The 16260-nt window shown below is 37.6% G+C and overlaps 1 protein-coding gene across 10 annotated transcripts in view; it reads left to right on the forward strand.

Moving 5' to 3' along the window:
• The window catches only part of WDR7 (WD repeat domain 7), a 375679-nt gene that overhangs the window by 211967 nt on the left and 147452 nt on the right, over positions 1-16260 (forward strand). For all 10 annotated transcript variants that reach the window (XM_021093595.1, XM_021093608.1, XM_021093602.1 and 7 more), the window contains one exon: positions 12509-12730. In XM_021093595.1, coding sequence (XP_020949254.1) covers positions 12509-12730 — 222 coding nt within the window. The remainder of the gene's footprint in view (positions 1-12508; positions 12731-16260) is intronic.

Below are 16260 nucleotides of genomic sequence, written 5' to 3' on the forward strand. Positions count from 1 at the left end.
CCATTAGTTGCTTTCCAGAAGCAGGTTTTGACTCCTATGAGCAAAGAGGACTTAAAATATATAATGAATAAAGCTTAAAGCCAGGAGCAGACTGTGGCTTCCTCAGTTCCTGTAAGGACATTGAACAAATATGAGTGACTTGCAGTGTTAACTGTAGTAGAAAATAATGAAAAGAAGTGAGTTGTGTTCAATCTGGGAAGCTAGAAACAAAACAAAGAGAAAGAGAATGGGGAAAAAACCTAAAGAAAGTGGGAGAAAGGACAATAATAATAATTTTAAAAGTGAATTCGCTTTGTGGCTTAGCGGTTAGGAACCCCACTGATATCCACAAGGATGCGCTTTCAATCGCTCACTCAGTGGGTTAAAGATCCTGCATTGCCATGAGCTGTGGTTTGGGACTCAGATGTGGCTCAGATCTGGTATTGCTGTGGTTGTGTGTGGCGTAGGCTGGCAGCTGCAGCTCTGATTTGACCCCTAGCCTGAGAACTTCCATATACTGCATGTTTGGCCATAAAAAAAAAAAAAAAACTAGTGAAATAGAAAACAATGAAGCAGTAAGATCAAAACTGGGACTTTTTTGGAAAGCAGATAAAATACATATTTCTACGAAAATCAATCAAGAAAGGTGTCAAAAAATAACATTAGAGAAATGACAGACAACGCTTAATGGATCCATAGCAGCTGTTACAATTGAGATTTTTAAGTCATAGAGAGAATACTCCAAATAAATTGGAGTTCCTGTTGTGGCACAGTGGAAATGAATCCGACTAGTATCCATTAGGATGCAGGTTTGATCCCTGGCCTTTCTCAGTGGGTCAGGGATCTGGCATTGCTGTGAGCTGTGGTGTAGGTTGCAGACATGGTTGGGATCCCACGTTGCTGTGGCTGTGGTTATAGGCTGGCAGCTGCAACTCCAATTCGATCCCTAGCCTGGGAGCTTCCGTAAGCCACGGGTGTGGCCCTAAAAAGAAAAACACAAAAACAACAACAAAAACAAACCAACTTCAAATCAATACATTTAAATACCTAGATGAAATGGATAATTCCTTTTTTTTTTTTTTTTTTTTGTCTTTTAGTGCCATACCCACAGCATATGGAAGTTCCCCAGCTAAGGGTCAAATCCGAGCAGCAGCTGCCAGCCTTGCCACAGCCAGATTTGAGCTGCATCTGTGACCTATGCCACAGCTTTTGTCAATGCTGGATCCTTAACCAACTGAGCGAGGCCAGGGATCAAACCTGCATCCTCGTGGCTACTAGTCAGGCTCTTAACCTGCTGAGCCGCAATGTAAATTACTAAAATGGATAATTCTTTTTTTTTTTTTTTTTTTGTCTTTTGTCTTTTTTGTTGTTGTTGTTGTTGTTACTGTTGCTATTTCTTGGGCCGCTCCCGCGGCATATGGAGTTTCCCAGGCTAGGGGTTGAATCGGAGCTGTAGCCACCGGCCTACGCCAGAGCCACAGCAAACGCAGGATCCGAGCCGCGTCTGCAACCTACACCACAGCTCACGGCAACGCTGGATCGTTAACCCACTGAGCAAGGGCAGGGACCGAACCCGCAACCTCATGGTTCCTAGTCGGATTCGTTAACCACTGCGCCACGACGGGAACTCCGGATAATTCTTTTAAAACTATGAGCTATCAGAAATGATTCAAAAAGAAATAGAATCAAACCAAGTAAGCAGCTATTAGAGACAAAGAATTCATAATAAAAAGTATTCCTGTCTCCCCCTGCTCCTTAACCACCCTGTATATCCTCTGCTCTGTGTCTCTGGAGGAAGAGCATCCTGAGACACAGGCTGTGATGATTTTAGAGGATTTTCATCTAACTTCAAGAATTCTTTTTTTTTTCCATTTTTTTTTATTACTCAAATGAATTTATCACATCTGTAGTTGTATAATGATCATAACAATCTGATTTCACAGGATTTCTATCCCACAGCCCAGGCACATCTTCCCACCCCCAAACTGTCTCCTCTGGAGACCATAAGTTTTTCAATGTCTGTGAGTCAGCATCTGTTCTGCAAGAAGTTCTGTCTGTCCTTTTTTCAGATTCAACATGTCAGTGAAAGCATTGGATGTTGGTGTCTCATTGTATGGCTGACTTCACCTAGCATGATAGTTTCTAGGTCCATCCATGTTGCAAAAAATGCTGGTATTTCGTTCTTTTTCATGGCGGAGTAATATTCCATTGTGTATATGTACCACATCTTCTGGATCCACTCCTCTGTCGATGGATATTTAGGTTGTTTCCATGTCTTGGCTATTGTAAATAGTGCTGCAGTGAACATCGGAGTACATGTGTCTTTGCGAGTCGTGGTTTTCTCTGGATAAGTGCCCAGGAGTGAAATTGCTGGATCAAATGGAAGTTCTATTTTTAGTTTTCTGTGGAATTTCCATACTACTTTCCACAGTGGTTGCACCAATTTACAATCCCACCAACAGTGTACTAGGGTTCCTTTTTCTCCACACCCTCTCCAGCACTTCTTGTTTGTAGACTTTTTGATGATGGCCATTCTGGCTGGTGTCAGGTGGTACCTCAGTGTGGTTTTGATTTAGGTTTCTCTAATAATGAGTGATGTTGAACGTCTTTTCATGTGTTTCTTGGCCATCTGTATGTCTTCTTTGGAGAATTGTCTGTTTAGATCTTCTGCCCACTTTTTGATGGGGTTGTTTGTTTTTTTGGTATGGAGCTGCAGAAGGTGTTTATAAATTTTGGAGATGAATCCCTTGTCAGTCGATTCACTTGTAAAGATTTTCTCCCATTCTGTGGGTTGTCTTTTTGTGTTGTTTAGGGTTTCCTTTGCTGTGCAGAAACTTTGAAGTTTGATTAGATCCCATTTGTTTATTTTTCTTTTTATTGTCAATACTCTGATAGGTGGATCTGAGAAGATGTTGCTGTCATTTATGTCAGAGAGTGTTTGGCCTATGTTTTCCTCTAGGAGTTTGATAGTGTCTGGTCTTATATCTAGGTCTTTAATCCATTTGGAGTTTATTTTTGTGTATGGTGTTAGGGAGTGTTCTAATTTCATTCTTTTCCATGTGGCCATCCAGTTTTCCCAGCACCACTTCTTGAACAAGCTGTCCTTTCTCCATTGTATATTCTTGCCTCCTTTGTCATAGATGAGTTGGCTGTAGGTGCGTGGGTTGAATTCTGGGCTTTCTATCCTGTTTCACTGATCTGTATTTCTGTCTTTGTGCCAGTACCATGCGGTTTTGACAACTGTTTCTTTGTAGTATAGTCTGAAGTCCGGGAGCCTGATTCCTCCAGCTCCATTTTTCTTTTTCAGGATGTCTTTGGCTATTCTGGGTCTTTTGTGCTTCCAAACAAACTTTAAAATATTTTGTTCAAGTTCTGTGAAAAATGTCCTTGGTAATTTGATAGGGATTGCATTGAATCTGTAGATTGCCTTAGGTAGTATAGTCATTTTGAAAATATTAACTCTTCCAATCCACAAGCATGGTATATCTTTCCATCTATCTGTGTCCTCTTTGATTTCTTTCATCAGTGGCTTGTAGTTTTCAGAGTACAGGTCTTTTGTTTCTTTAGGTAGGTTTACTCCTAGGTATTTTATTCTTTTGGATGCGATGGTAAACGGGATTGCTTCCCTAATTTCCTTTTCTGCTCTTTCATTGTTAGTGTATAGAAACACTGTCGATTTCTGTGTATTAATTTTGCATCCTGCGACTTTGCCAAATTTGTGGATGAGCTCTAACAGTTTTCTGGTAGAGTCTTTAGGATTCTCTAGGTATAGTATCATGTCATCTGCAAATAGGGATAGTTTTACTACTTCCTTCCAATTTGGATTCCTTTTATTTCTTTTACTTCTCTGATTGCTGTGGCTAGGACTTCCAGAACTATGTTTTTGTTTTTTTTTTTTTATTTTTTGTCTTTTGTCTTTTTGTTGTTGTTGTTGTTGTTGTTGTTGCTATTTCTTGGGCTGCTCCTGCGGCATATGGAGGTTCCCAGGCTAGGGGTTGAATCGGAGCCGTAGCCACCGGCCTACGCCAGAGCCACAGCAACGCGGGATCCGAGCCGTGTCTGCAACCTACACCACAGCTCACGGCAACGCTGGATCGTTAACCCACTGAGCAAGGGCAGGGACCAAACCCACAACCTCATGGTTCCTAGTCGGATTCGTTAACCACTGCGCCACGACAGGAACTCCAGAACTATGTTGAAGAGTAGTGGGGAGAGCGGACATCCTTGTCTTGTTCCTGATCTCAGCGGGAATTCTTTCAGCTTTTCCTCATTGAGAATGATGTTTGCTGTGGGTTTGTCATATATGGCCTTTATCATGTTGAGGTAGGTTCCATTATGCCCACTTTCTGAAGGGTTTTTTTATCGGAAATGGGTGTTGGATTTTGTCAAAGGCTTTTTCTGCATCTATTGAGAGGATCATATGGTTTTTATTCTTCAGTTTGTTAATGTAGTGTATCACACTGATGGATTTGTGGATATTGAAGAACCCTTGCATCCCTGGGATAAATCCCACTTGATCATGATGTACAATCCTTTTAATGTATTGTTGGATGCGGTTTGCTAGTATTTTGTTGAGGATTTTGCATCGATGCTCATCAGTGAAATTGGCCTATAGTTTTCTTTTTTTTTGTGGAGTCTTTGTCTGGTTTTGGTACCAGGGTGATGGTGGCCTCATAGAATGAGTTTGGAAGTATCCCTTCCTCTGCAATTTTTTGAAATAGTTTCAGAAGGAGAGGTGTTAGCTCTTCTCTAAATGTATGATAGAATTCGCCTGTGAAGTCATCTGGTCCTGGACTTTTGTTTGTTGGAAGTTTTTTAATCACGGTTTCCATTTCAGTTCTTGTGATGGGTCCATTCATCTTTTCTATTTCATCTTGGTTTAGTCTTGGAAGATTGTATTTTTCTAAGAATTTGTCCATTTCTTCTAGGTTTTCCATTTTATTGGCATATAGTTGCATATAGTAGTCTCTTATGATCCTTTGTATTTCTGTGGTGTCCATTGTTACTTCTCCTTTTTCATTTCTAATTTTATTGATTTGAGTCCTCTCTCCATTTTGCTTGATAAGTCTGGCTAGGGGTTTATCAATTTTGTTGATCTTTTCAAGGAACCAGCTTTTCGTTTCATTGATCTTTTCTATGGTTTTCTTTGTTTCTATTTCATTGCTCTGATCTTTATGATTTCTTTCCTTCTACTAACTTTAGGTCTTGTCTGTTCTTCTCTCTTGAGCTGCTTTAGATGTAAAGTTAGCTTGTTTATTTGGGCTTTTTCTTGTTTCCTGAGGTGGGCTTGTATTACTATAAACTTTCCACTTAGAACAGCTTTTGCTGCATCCCATCGGTTTTGGAGTGTCTTATCTTCATTGTCATTTGCTGCTAGGTATTTTTTAATTTCCTCTTGATTTCTTCAGTGATCCATTGGTTGTTCAGTAGCATGTTGTTGAGTCTCCACGTGTTTGTGTTTTTTGCAGTTTTTTTCTTGTTGTTGATTTCCAGTCGTACAGCATTGTCATCAGAAAAGATGCATGATATGATTTCAGTTTTCTTAAAGTTACTGAGGTTGGATTTGTAGCCCAGGATATGATCAGTCTTAGAGAATATTCCATGTGCACTTGAGCAGAATGTGTATTCTGTTGCTCTTGGATGAAATGTCCTATAAATTTCTATTAAGTCCATCTGGTTTAATGCTTCATTCAGGGCCTGTGTTTCCTTATTGATTTTCTGTCTGGTTGATCTGTCCATTGCTGTAAGTGGGGTGTTAAAGTCCCCCACTATGATTGTGTTATTGTCAATTTCTCCTTTTAAGGTTGTTAACAGTTGCCTTATATATGGTGGTGAACCTGTGTTGTGTGTGTAGATATTTAAAATTGTTATGTCATCTTCTTGGATTGATCCTTTGATCATTATGTAATGTCCTTCTTTGTCCCTTAAAATATTCTTCATTTTAAAGTCTATTTTGTCTGATATGAGTATTGCTACTCCAGCTTTCTTTTGATCCCTGTTTGCATGAAATATTTTCTTCCATCCTCTCACTTTCACTTTGTATGTGTCCCTAGAAGTGAAGTGGGTCTCTTGAAGACAGCATATATATGGGTCTTTTTTTTGCATCCATTCAGCCAGTCTATGTCTTTTGGTTGGGGCATTTAGTCCATTAACATTTACGGCAATTATTGATATGTATGTTCTTATTGCCATTTTATTAATTACTTTGGATTTGTTTTTGCTGCTCTTTTTCCTTTCCTTCTTCTCTTGTTCTTTTCTGCCTAGAGAAGTTGCTTTAGTATTTGTTGTAAGGCTGGTTTAGTGTTGTTGAATTCTCTCAGCTTTTGCTTATCTGTGAAGGTTTTGATTTCTCCTTCAAATCTGAACAAGAGCCTTGCTGGGTAGAGTAATCTTGGTTGGAGGTTTCTTCCTTTTATCACGTTAAGTATATCATGCCACTCCCTTCTGGCCTGCACAGTTTCTGTTGAATAATCTGCCAATAGCCTTATCGGGGTTCCTTTGTTTGTTACTTGTTCCTTTCCCTAGCTGCCTTCAAGATTTTCTCTTTGTCTTTAATTTTGGTCAGTTTGATTAGTATGTGTCTCAGGGTGTTCCTCCTTGGGTTTATTTTATATGACTCATTGTGCTTCCTGTATTTGAGTGATTCCTTCCCCATGTTAGGGAAGTTTTCGGCTGTTATCTCTTGGAATATTTTTTCTGTCTCCTCTCTCTCTTCTCCTTCTGGCACCCCTATAATATGGATGTTGGTGCGTTTCACGTTGTCCCAGAGTTCTCTGAGACTCTCTTCATTTGTTTTCAATCTTTTTTCTCTATTCTGTTCTGAATCCGTAATTTCCACTCATCTGTCCTCCACCTTGCTTATTCATTCTTCTGCCTCCTGTATTCTGCTCTTAGCTGCTTCTAGTGAATTTTTTATTTCAGTTATTGTATTTTGCATCTCTTCTTGTTTCAGTTTTATATCTTGTATCTCTTTGATCAGTGTTTCCTGTAAGTTATCCATCTTTGCCTCCAGTTTATTTCCAATGTCTTGCATCATCTTCAGCATCAACAGTCTAAAGTCTTTTTCCTGGAGGCTGAGAATCTCCTCATGGCTTAGCTGTTTTTCTGGAGTTTTTCCTTTCTCCCTCATCTGAGTTATAGTCCTCTGTCTTTTCATTTTTATAGCTTTTTGGTGTGGTGACCTTCTTACAGATAATAGAGTTGTAGCCTCTCTTACTTCTGATGTCTGCCCCCCTGTGGCTGAAGTCAGTATCTAACTGCAAGAATTCTTTTGGAGTTCCCGTCGTGGTGCAGTGGTTAACGAATCTGACTAGGAACCATGAGATTGCGGTTTGGTCCCTGCCCTTGCTCAGTGGGTTAACGATCTGGCGTTGCCATGAGCTATGGTGTAGGTTGCAGACGCGGCTCGGATCCCGTGTTGCTGTGGCTCTGGCGTAGGCTGGCAGCTACAGCTCCGATTCAACCCCTAGCCTGGGAACCTCCATATGCTGTGGGAGCAGCCCAAAGAAATAGCAAAAAGACCAAAAAAAAAAAAAAAAAAAAAGAATTCTTTAACTGGTTTCATAGAATTGGGGAGTGGAGTTACTTAACCGAGTTTTGGAGGCATGTATTATATTGCTACCAAGACCCAAAAGAATAGCATATGAAAAGACAAGCATAGTTCAGTCTTTCCTATGCACGTAAATGTAATTTAGTTTAGAGCTTGTGTAGCCTATCTACCTACCTACGTATCTGCTGATCTCCATTTATCCATTCGTTCATGCACCTGTACCTGGAATTTACCCCTGGAATGCACACATGGTTCAAGACCAGAAAAGTATACATTTTAGGTAACACTGATATGATTATATTATAGATAGATAAAAAATATTTGATAAGGTCAGGATCACAGTGACCTCTGGGGCAAGGGAGGCATAGTGAAGTGAAGTCTACAATCCATAGTAGACTTTAGTTATATCCATATAAGTTAATTGCTTTCTAAAATCTCAAGCACCTGTGGAAAATATTAAGATTTTATAAAGTTGATTGTGCACAATAAAGAAAGAGATATTCTTTATTCTCTATGTAATTCTTTTGATGCTTATAATATTACATAATAATATCAAACAGAAAAGGTAGAGCAGATGTAGACAGAGGTAGACTAGAAGGGGGCCAGGACTGAACAAAGGACCAAATCTCTGAAGAATTTTATGAGAAGGAGTGAGGTGTTGTTAACTTAGAGAAAGATTGGGAGAATAAATTTTAAGAAGCAGTGTTATGTGTTGGGAATGTAATTCTCCGTTATCTCCTACTTACTGATACGTTAATAAAGATTTGAAATTGTTCTCCGTTATGTTTTGGGTGTCATGCTAGTATTTCTTCTGAATAGGAAATTGTGCTGAGCTTTGTCCTGGTTGTGAGTACTTCTTCAGATGGCTGGTTGGGTTTGTGCATTCTGGTCCATGGAGACAAAATACTTGTCCTTTATCTTCCTTTTGTTTCCCATTGCTCTTATTGCCTGTCAGACTTCTCATCTTTTGAGTCTTAAATTTGGCATTTCCTCTTTTGTGGACAGGCTTTTCTTTTTTGTGTACTAGTGAGCTTCTTGAAAACCTGTGCTGTTTATTTTCATGTTTGCAATTCCCTGGCCCAAAGTATATGCTCGATAAATATTTGTACAATTAGTGGGAAAATTAAGAAATTAGTTAACAATCTTTTAAAAAACAGATTTATTGAGATGTGGCTTGTATTCCATAAAATTCATCCCTTAAAATGTAGAATCCAGTGATTCTTAGTATATTTGGAATTGTGCAGATAACATCATAATCTAATTTTACAGCATTTTCATCTCAAAAACCTAGAACTCATTAACCATCATTAACCATTTCACCCCGTCCCAGTCCTAAGCAACCACTCATGTACCTTCTATCTATGTAGATTTGCCAATTCTGGACATTTCATGTAAATGGAATTCTACAACAATATGTGGTCCTTTATGACTGACTTTTTCCCCTCTGTGTAATGTTTTGAAGTCATCTGCATTGCAGCTTGTATTAGTGTTTCATTCCTTTTTATTGCTGAATATTTTATTGGATGGTTATACAATATTTTGTCTACCCAGTTGTCAGTTGGTGGACATTTGAGTTGTTTCTACTTTTTGGCTGTATGAATAATGTTGCTGTGGACATTCATGTGCAAGTCTTTGTATATACATTTGTTTTCATTCCTCTTGCTGTAGATACCTGGGAGTGGGATTGCTGGGATATATCTTCTAATTATATGTTTAGTTTCTTGAGGAACTACCAAACCATTTTTCCAGAGTAGTTGTATCATTTTACATTCCCAACAGCAATGCATGAAAGTTTCAATTTTTGTACAGACTCAACAGTACATGTTATGGTCTGTCCTTTTAATTGCAACCATTCTAGTGGATGTGAGGTGATATCTACTGTGGTTTTGGTTTGCATTTTTCTAATGACCAGTGATGCTGAGCATTTTTAATATGTGTACTGGCCATTCATATATCTTTGGAAATATCTATTTAAATTGTTTGCTCATTTTAAAAGTTAGGTTTTCTTATTATTGAGTTGTAAGGGGAGTTCCTTAAAGCATTCTGGATACAATCCTTTATAATAATTTGACCATATTTTTTCTTAGTTTGTGTGTTCTTTTTACTTTCTTGATTCTGTCATTTGAAGTATGAAAGTTTTCAATATTGATGAGGTTCAATTAAAAAACATTAACTGAAACAAAGAAGTTCAGCAGGCTCATTCCACTTCCAAGAATCCATCCAGGGATGGAAACAGTGAGGGCTCGCAGGACTGATGCCATGAGAGCTGCCGAGGAAAGTTCAAGGAGTGGTCCTTGGTGGCAGAGAGGCTGAAAGCATCCAGAAGGCCATAGCCTCCTTGGTGCTCAGAAAATATAAAAAATGCGTTCCCCACGGCAAGGCAGATTTTTTAGATTCACAGTGATGTATTCCATTCTGCTGGACTACAGAAAAGAAAAGTCCGTTTTTATGCATCATGGAGCAGAGCAAAAAGGAAAATGAGCAACTACCTGATAAGTGCTCTTGAAAAATGCTTAAATAAAAGCTCAATGGTGTGAAGACCGTCATAGTTTTGGAAGTCCTAGCCATAGCAATTAGACAAACAAAAAAAATAAAAGGCATCTATATAGGAAGAGAAGAGATAAAACTGTCACTGTATGCAGATGACATGATACTATACATAGAAAACCATAAGGACTCAACCCCAAAACTACTTGAACTGATCAACAATTTCAGCAAAGTAGCAGGATATAAGATTAACATTGAGAAATCAGTCGCATTTCTGTATACCAGCAATGAAATATTAGAAAAGGAATACAAAAATACGATACCTTTTAAAATTGCACTTCACAAAATCAAATACCTCAGAATACACCTGACCAAGGAGGTAAAGGAGCTATATGCCGAGAACTATAAAACTTTAATCAAAGAAATCAAAGAAGATGTAAAGAAATGGAAAGATATTCCATGTTCCTGGATTGGAAAAATCAATATTGTAAAAATGGCCATACTACCCAAAGCAATCTACAGATTCAATGCAATCCCTATCAAATTACCCATGACATTGTTCACAGAACTAGAACAAACAATCCAAACATTTATATGCAACAACAAAAGACCCAGAATCGCCAAAGCAATCCTGAGAAACAAAAACCAAGCAGGAGGCATAACTCTCCCAGACTTCAAGAAATACTACAAAGCCACAGTCATCAAAACAGTGTGGTACTGGTATCAAAACAGACAGACAGACCAATGGAACAGAATAGAGAATCCGGAAATAAACCCCGACACCTATGGTCAATTACTCTTTGACAAGGGAGGCAAGAACATAAAATGGGAAAAAGAAAGTCTATTCAGCAAGTATTGCTGGGAGACCTGGACAGATGCATGCAAAGCAATGAGACTAGAACACACCCTCACACCATGCACAAAAATAAACTCAAAATGGCTGACAGACTTAAATATAAGACAGGACACCATCAAACTCCTAGAAGAGAACATAGGCAAAACACTCTCTGACATCAACATCACGAATATTTTCTCAGGTCAGTCTCCCAAAGCAATAGAAATAAGAGCAAAAATAAACCCCGTGGGACCTCATCAAACTGACAATCTTTTGCACAGCAAAGGAAACCCAAAAGAAAACAAAAAGACAATTACAGAATGGGAGAAAATAGTTTCAAATGATGCAACCGACAAGGGCTTCATCTCTAGAATATATAAGCAACTTATACAACCCAACAGCAAAAAAGCCAATCACCCAATGGAAAAATGGGCAAAAGACCTGAATAGACTATTCTCCAAGGAAGAGATACAGATGGCCAGCAAACACATGAAAAAATGCCCAACATCGCTGATTATAAGAGAAATGCAAATCAAAACTACCATGAGACACCACCTCACACCAGTCAGAATGGCCATCATTCATAAGTCCACAAATAACAAGTGCTGGAGTGGGTGTGGAGAAAAGGGAACCCTCCTGCACTGTTGGTGGGAATGTAAACTGGTACAGCCACTATGGAGAACAGTTTGGAGATACCTTAGAAATCTATACATAGAACTTCCATATGACCCCACAATCCCACTCTTGGGCATCTATCCGGACAAAACTCTACTTAAAAGAGACACATGCTCCCGCATGTTCATTGTAGCACTATTCACAATAGCCAGGACATGGAAACAACCCAAATGTCCATCGACAGATGATTGGATTCAGAAGAGGTGGTATATATATATAATGGAATACTACTCAGCCATAAAAAAGAATGACATAATGCCATTCACAGCAACATGGATGCAACTAGAGACTCTCATACTGAGTGAAATGAGCCAGAAAGACAAAGACAAATACCATATGATATCACTTATAACTGGCATCTAATATCCAGCACAAATGAACATCTCAGAAAAGAAAATCATGGACTTGGAGAAAAGACTTGTGGCTGCCTGCTGGGAGGGGGAGGGAGTGGGAGGGATTGGGAGCTTGAGGTTATCAGATACAACTTAGAATAGATTTACAAGGAGATCCTGCTGAGTAGCATTGAGAACTTTGTCTAGATACTCATGTTGCAACACAACAAAGTGTGAGGAAAAAATGTAATTGTAATGTATACATGTAAGGATAACTTGATCCCTTTGCTGTACAGTGGGAAAATAAAAACAAAAAACAAAAAACAAAAAAACATTAAAAGTTATTCATGCTTTTGGTATCATATTTAAGAAATCATTGCCTAACGCAAGATGATGAAGATATACATCTGTTTTTTTTCCTGCAAGTTAGTTAGTTTTAGGTCTTACATTTAGGACTGTGATCCATTTTTAGCTGATTTTTCTGTATGGTGAGAGGTAGAAGTCAAATTTTTTCTTTTGCACATGAAAAACCTGTTACCCAGTGCCATTTGTTGAAAAGACTGTTCGTTCCTGAATTACCACCCTTGAATGTGTTTCTTATCATATGTATTGATAATCTTTTAATTTTTATTCTTATGTTTTGGTTTTCAGGTTGCTTGTCAAGTGTTCCACAAATGAAAAAAATTTCCACATCCTATGAGGAAAGACGGAAGCAAGCTACTGCTATTGTTTTACTAGGAGTAATTGGAGCTGAATTTGGTGCTGAAATTGAACCTCCTAAACTGCTGACCAGACCTCGAAGCTCTAGTCAAATTCCTGAGGGATTTGGTTTGACTAGTGGTGGATCCAACTACTCATTGGCCAGACATACTTGTAAGTTGAAAATTCCTAATGCTGATCTATTGCTTCTCAATACATATTATTTGTCAACAAAATCTCAGAATATTGAACATATCCGAGTTTTAGCTCACATAGAATGCTTAGATGAAGTTAGAAAGCAGTACAATCTATTTGACACATTACACTGTATACTAACATAATCTTTCAAATGCTTTTCTTAGTATATTTCTGCGCTTGTGTTTCCACATTTTCATCAAGATTTTAGCCAAAATTTCTAACATCTAAAATAATTTCTGAAAACCTATTCAGCTTGTTTTGAAGGTGGTTTGAAAAGTCAGGGGTAGGGAGGAAAACCAATTTTTTCTTTAAAAAAAATATATATGTATGTATTTTAAAGTGTGTGAATGAGTAGTTATGAATGATCTCTGTAATTTAAAAAATATTCCAATAACAGTTTTTAAATGACTGAAAAATTACAATCAGAGCTCAAAGGGTTTGTGTCATATTGCTACTTTCAGTTCTGTGGTTAGTATGTTAAGAGGTGAGAGTATTTTATAATGAGGTCTTTTGGTCCTTTAGTGTCAGAACTCCCTTAGGTAAGGTCAGAATGTTCTTATCATATTGCAAGATCTTTTCTAACAAATGTGTCATTTTAAGGCCCAAATATAATCCTACTGAATACATCACAAGATACCTTTTGTAGCGTAAACTGCAATGTGTTCTTCTGGGGTTTTGGCCTTTAGGCAAAGGGAAAAGATCTATGCTACTTTGTCAGTTATGGCAGCAGAGAAGTTCATTGGATCGCTGTCACTTACTTTTGCTGAGAACCAAGAAGCCATATTAGTGGCTTTTATTATTAAAGCTCTCTTGCAGACTTAGCTGCCTGCCTTCTCCCCTCCGATCCCTTTTTAGACTCTTAATCCAACAAATACTTATTAGTGGTTGGTAATCTCTTGATCTCAATTTGGCATTGAGAATTAGAGAGTAATAAGAAGAATATCAACCTCAACAATGACAAACTACATAATTCTTTGAGCGCAATTTTAACCTCTTTTTCGTGCATTAACTCACTTAATCCTTATAATAACACTATAAAGTGGGTTCCTCAATTATCTCCATTTTACGCATAAGGCTAATTGAGCACAGAAGGGTAGAGGTTTGTTAACCTGGCTGACATTAGACCTCCAGGAAGTGGCAGTTTTTGTCTCAACACAGTCTGTTGGTTCTAGAGCTCATGCTTTTGACCATTATATAAACTGCTACCACTCAATGGTTTCTGGTTAAAAAGCACTTTCTTTTCTATCTCTGCATTTGATCGTCAAAATAGAAATTAAGATTTTTTTTCAAAGTGGCTCGGCCAAAAAATAATAAAAGCTGAATTTGAACTCAGGCTTCTTACCACCTGTCAAGCCATGCTCTTTCCATTTTCCACCCAGGCACATCCACTTCCCCCCTTTATCTTTTCTCAGGTTCTTCAAGTTCCCTGTCTTCCAGTCATGTCACCCACTCTACCAAGGGCTCTTTAATTTGGCTCAACCTTTCTCTGTCACTCCAGAGAGCCTAGGGCTTCTGTGTATAGTGGCTCAATCAGAATCTTGATATTAGAATATTAGAGGTTAATGAAACATTGACACGGTTTAGCCTCATGGTTTCAAACTTTCTGGCTCCCCATTTTTTCAGTGAGTATCAAGAAATGTCTAATCCCTTGCACATTTTTATATGGACAGCTAAAATATTTTAATGGTAAGTGTACACATTTGTAAAAGAATTTTGAGGATATTATGAATATTGACTTTGAAAAATAAAATGATTGTTCTTTTTAGTATGTTCAATACAATACTTGGAGTAACTGTTTGATATCCATCATCATCACCCATTAAAAAATTATATGACAAGCTTTTCTTTAAACATCAGTAATCTTACATCCTTGATTATTTTCCTTGAAGAGAGAAAATTTCTACCCTCACAGTTTTAGGGAAAGTATTCATTTGCATATTTAGCATCCAAAAATCAATTCCTTTAACTGTCATAAAACTATATATTCTTTGAAAAGTCTTAAGATGTTTCCATTTGAAGGGATTACTTATTGAGAAGACTACTGATTTGGTCCAACATGTTTTATATAGTATCTCGACAGCATTCATTTGTATTTTATATTTTCCTGCCTGTGAAAAAAGTGAACATAAATGTTGTTTCTCGAGAATTTTCACATAGCTTAATATAAGTACATGTGTATAAATATAGGAACATCATAAATGAATGAATTGCTGACTAATTCTACCCAAGCCACTGGCTGGTTGCTAGGCAGATTAGTTTATACCACATTATTTTAGCTAGATGAGTCCTATTTTCATTGAATTTCTAATATTCTAATATTCATGTTAGACAAAATTCTAATATTCATGAATCTGCTTCAGTATGTCTTTTCTTTGACTATTGTAGTTTAATCCGCAAATTGTTACCGCTGTAACTAGAGAAAGAGCAAATTGGTTAGGGGAAAAGAGGCAGTTTTTAAAAAGCTATAGCAGAATAGAAATAGAGATTTTTTTTTTTTTCTTTCAAGAGAAGCCTTGGAGATTGATAAAATAATTGAAAGGCCTTAGTACAGTGCTTTGGTTTGTTAAAAGTCATGGAGCTGAACTACAGTAAAGGGGTCCCAAAGCCTGTTTTTGACATGGGGGAAACCCTGGGCTGAGCTGTGCTATGGAGGAACTTTTGCTTGTAGCCACCTCAATTTTCCCAAGCAAGATAGATAAAATTTACCCAAACATTTAAAATAGTGAAGTCTTTAGTACCAGGTTTGTTCTCTGAGCATTTTGGATAAAAAGGTAGATGTGGGAAGGACAGAAGGTAATGTTTCTTAGCAAATAACATTTATAATTATTTATTGAAACAAAAGACAGATTCCAAGAGGTTTCTAGGAAGCAGAAATCACATGTAAAAATGACCTGTTGGAATAAATTCAAATGTATAAAATGTCCTTGATATTTTCCTCACTTACTGTGGTTGCCTTATTTTACTTTAATAATTTTGAACTGTTTTAAAGATAACCATGGGTTTGCTTTTAACTTTCATCCTATTAACCTGCTGTTTCCTCAAAGGTCTTAGTGTCCTTCGTGGTAGATTTGCCTACCACAGGGATTTTTAACAATTGGAATGTCTTGATCAAATTTGTTTATTGGTTTAGAGAGTGTTCTCTTGATTGGAAATAATCAGATGTCTAAATGTTCCTGCATCTTACTTGGGCTCTTTTCAATCAGTTCTACGTAATATTAACCTGATATAATGTTAATCTCTTGGAAGTTGCTGTATGTATTGTTATGTTATTTGTTTAAGTGGGCTTTAGAATGTATTGCTACCATTAAATATTTAGTCTTTATGGCATCCTGTTGAATGAGACAATAATTATTGTCTTCATTCTGAGATAAGGCCATTAAGATACAATATTTGATGAACTGTAATTGCTAGTGTTCTAACCTTGCTTGTAAAGCCATTCTGTGAAAACTCATGACATAGTCAAATTCCAATTATCCACATTGATGGAGAGGGAGAGATACTGATGC

This window comes from Sus scrofa, chromosome 1 (genome assembly GCF_000003025.6).
Source record: "Sus scrofa isolate TJ Tabasco breed Duroc chromosome 1, Sscrofa11.1, whole genome shotgun sequence".
Classification (NCBI taxonomy): Eukaryota; Metazoa; Chordata; class Mammalia; order Artiodactyla; family Suidae; genus Sus; species Sus scrofa.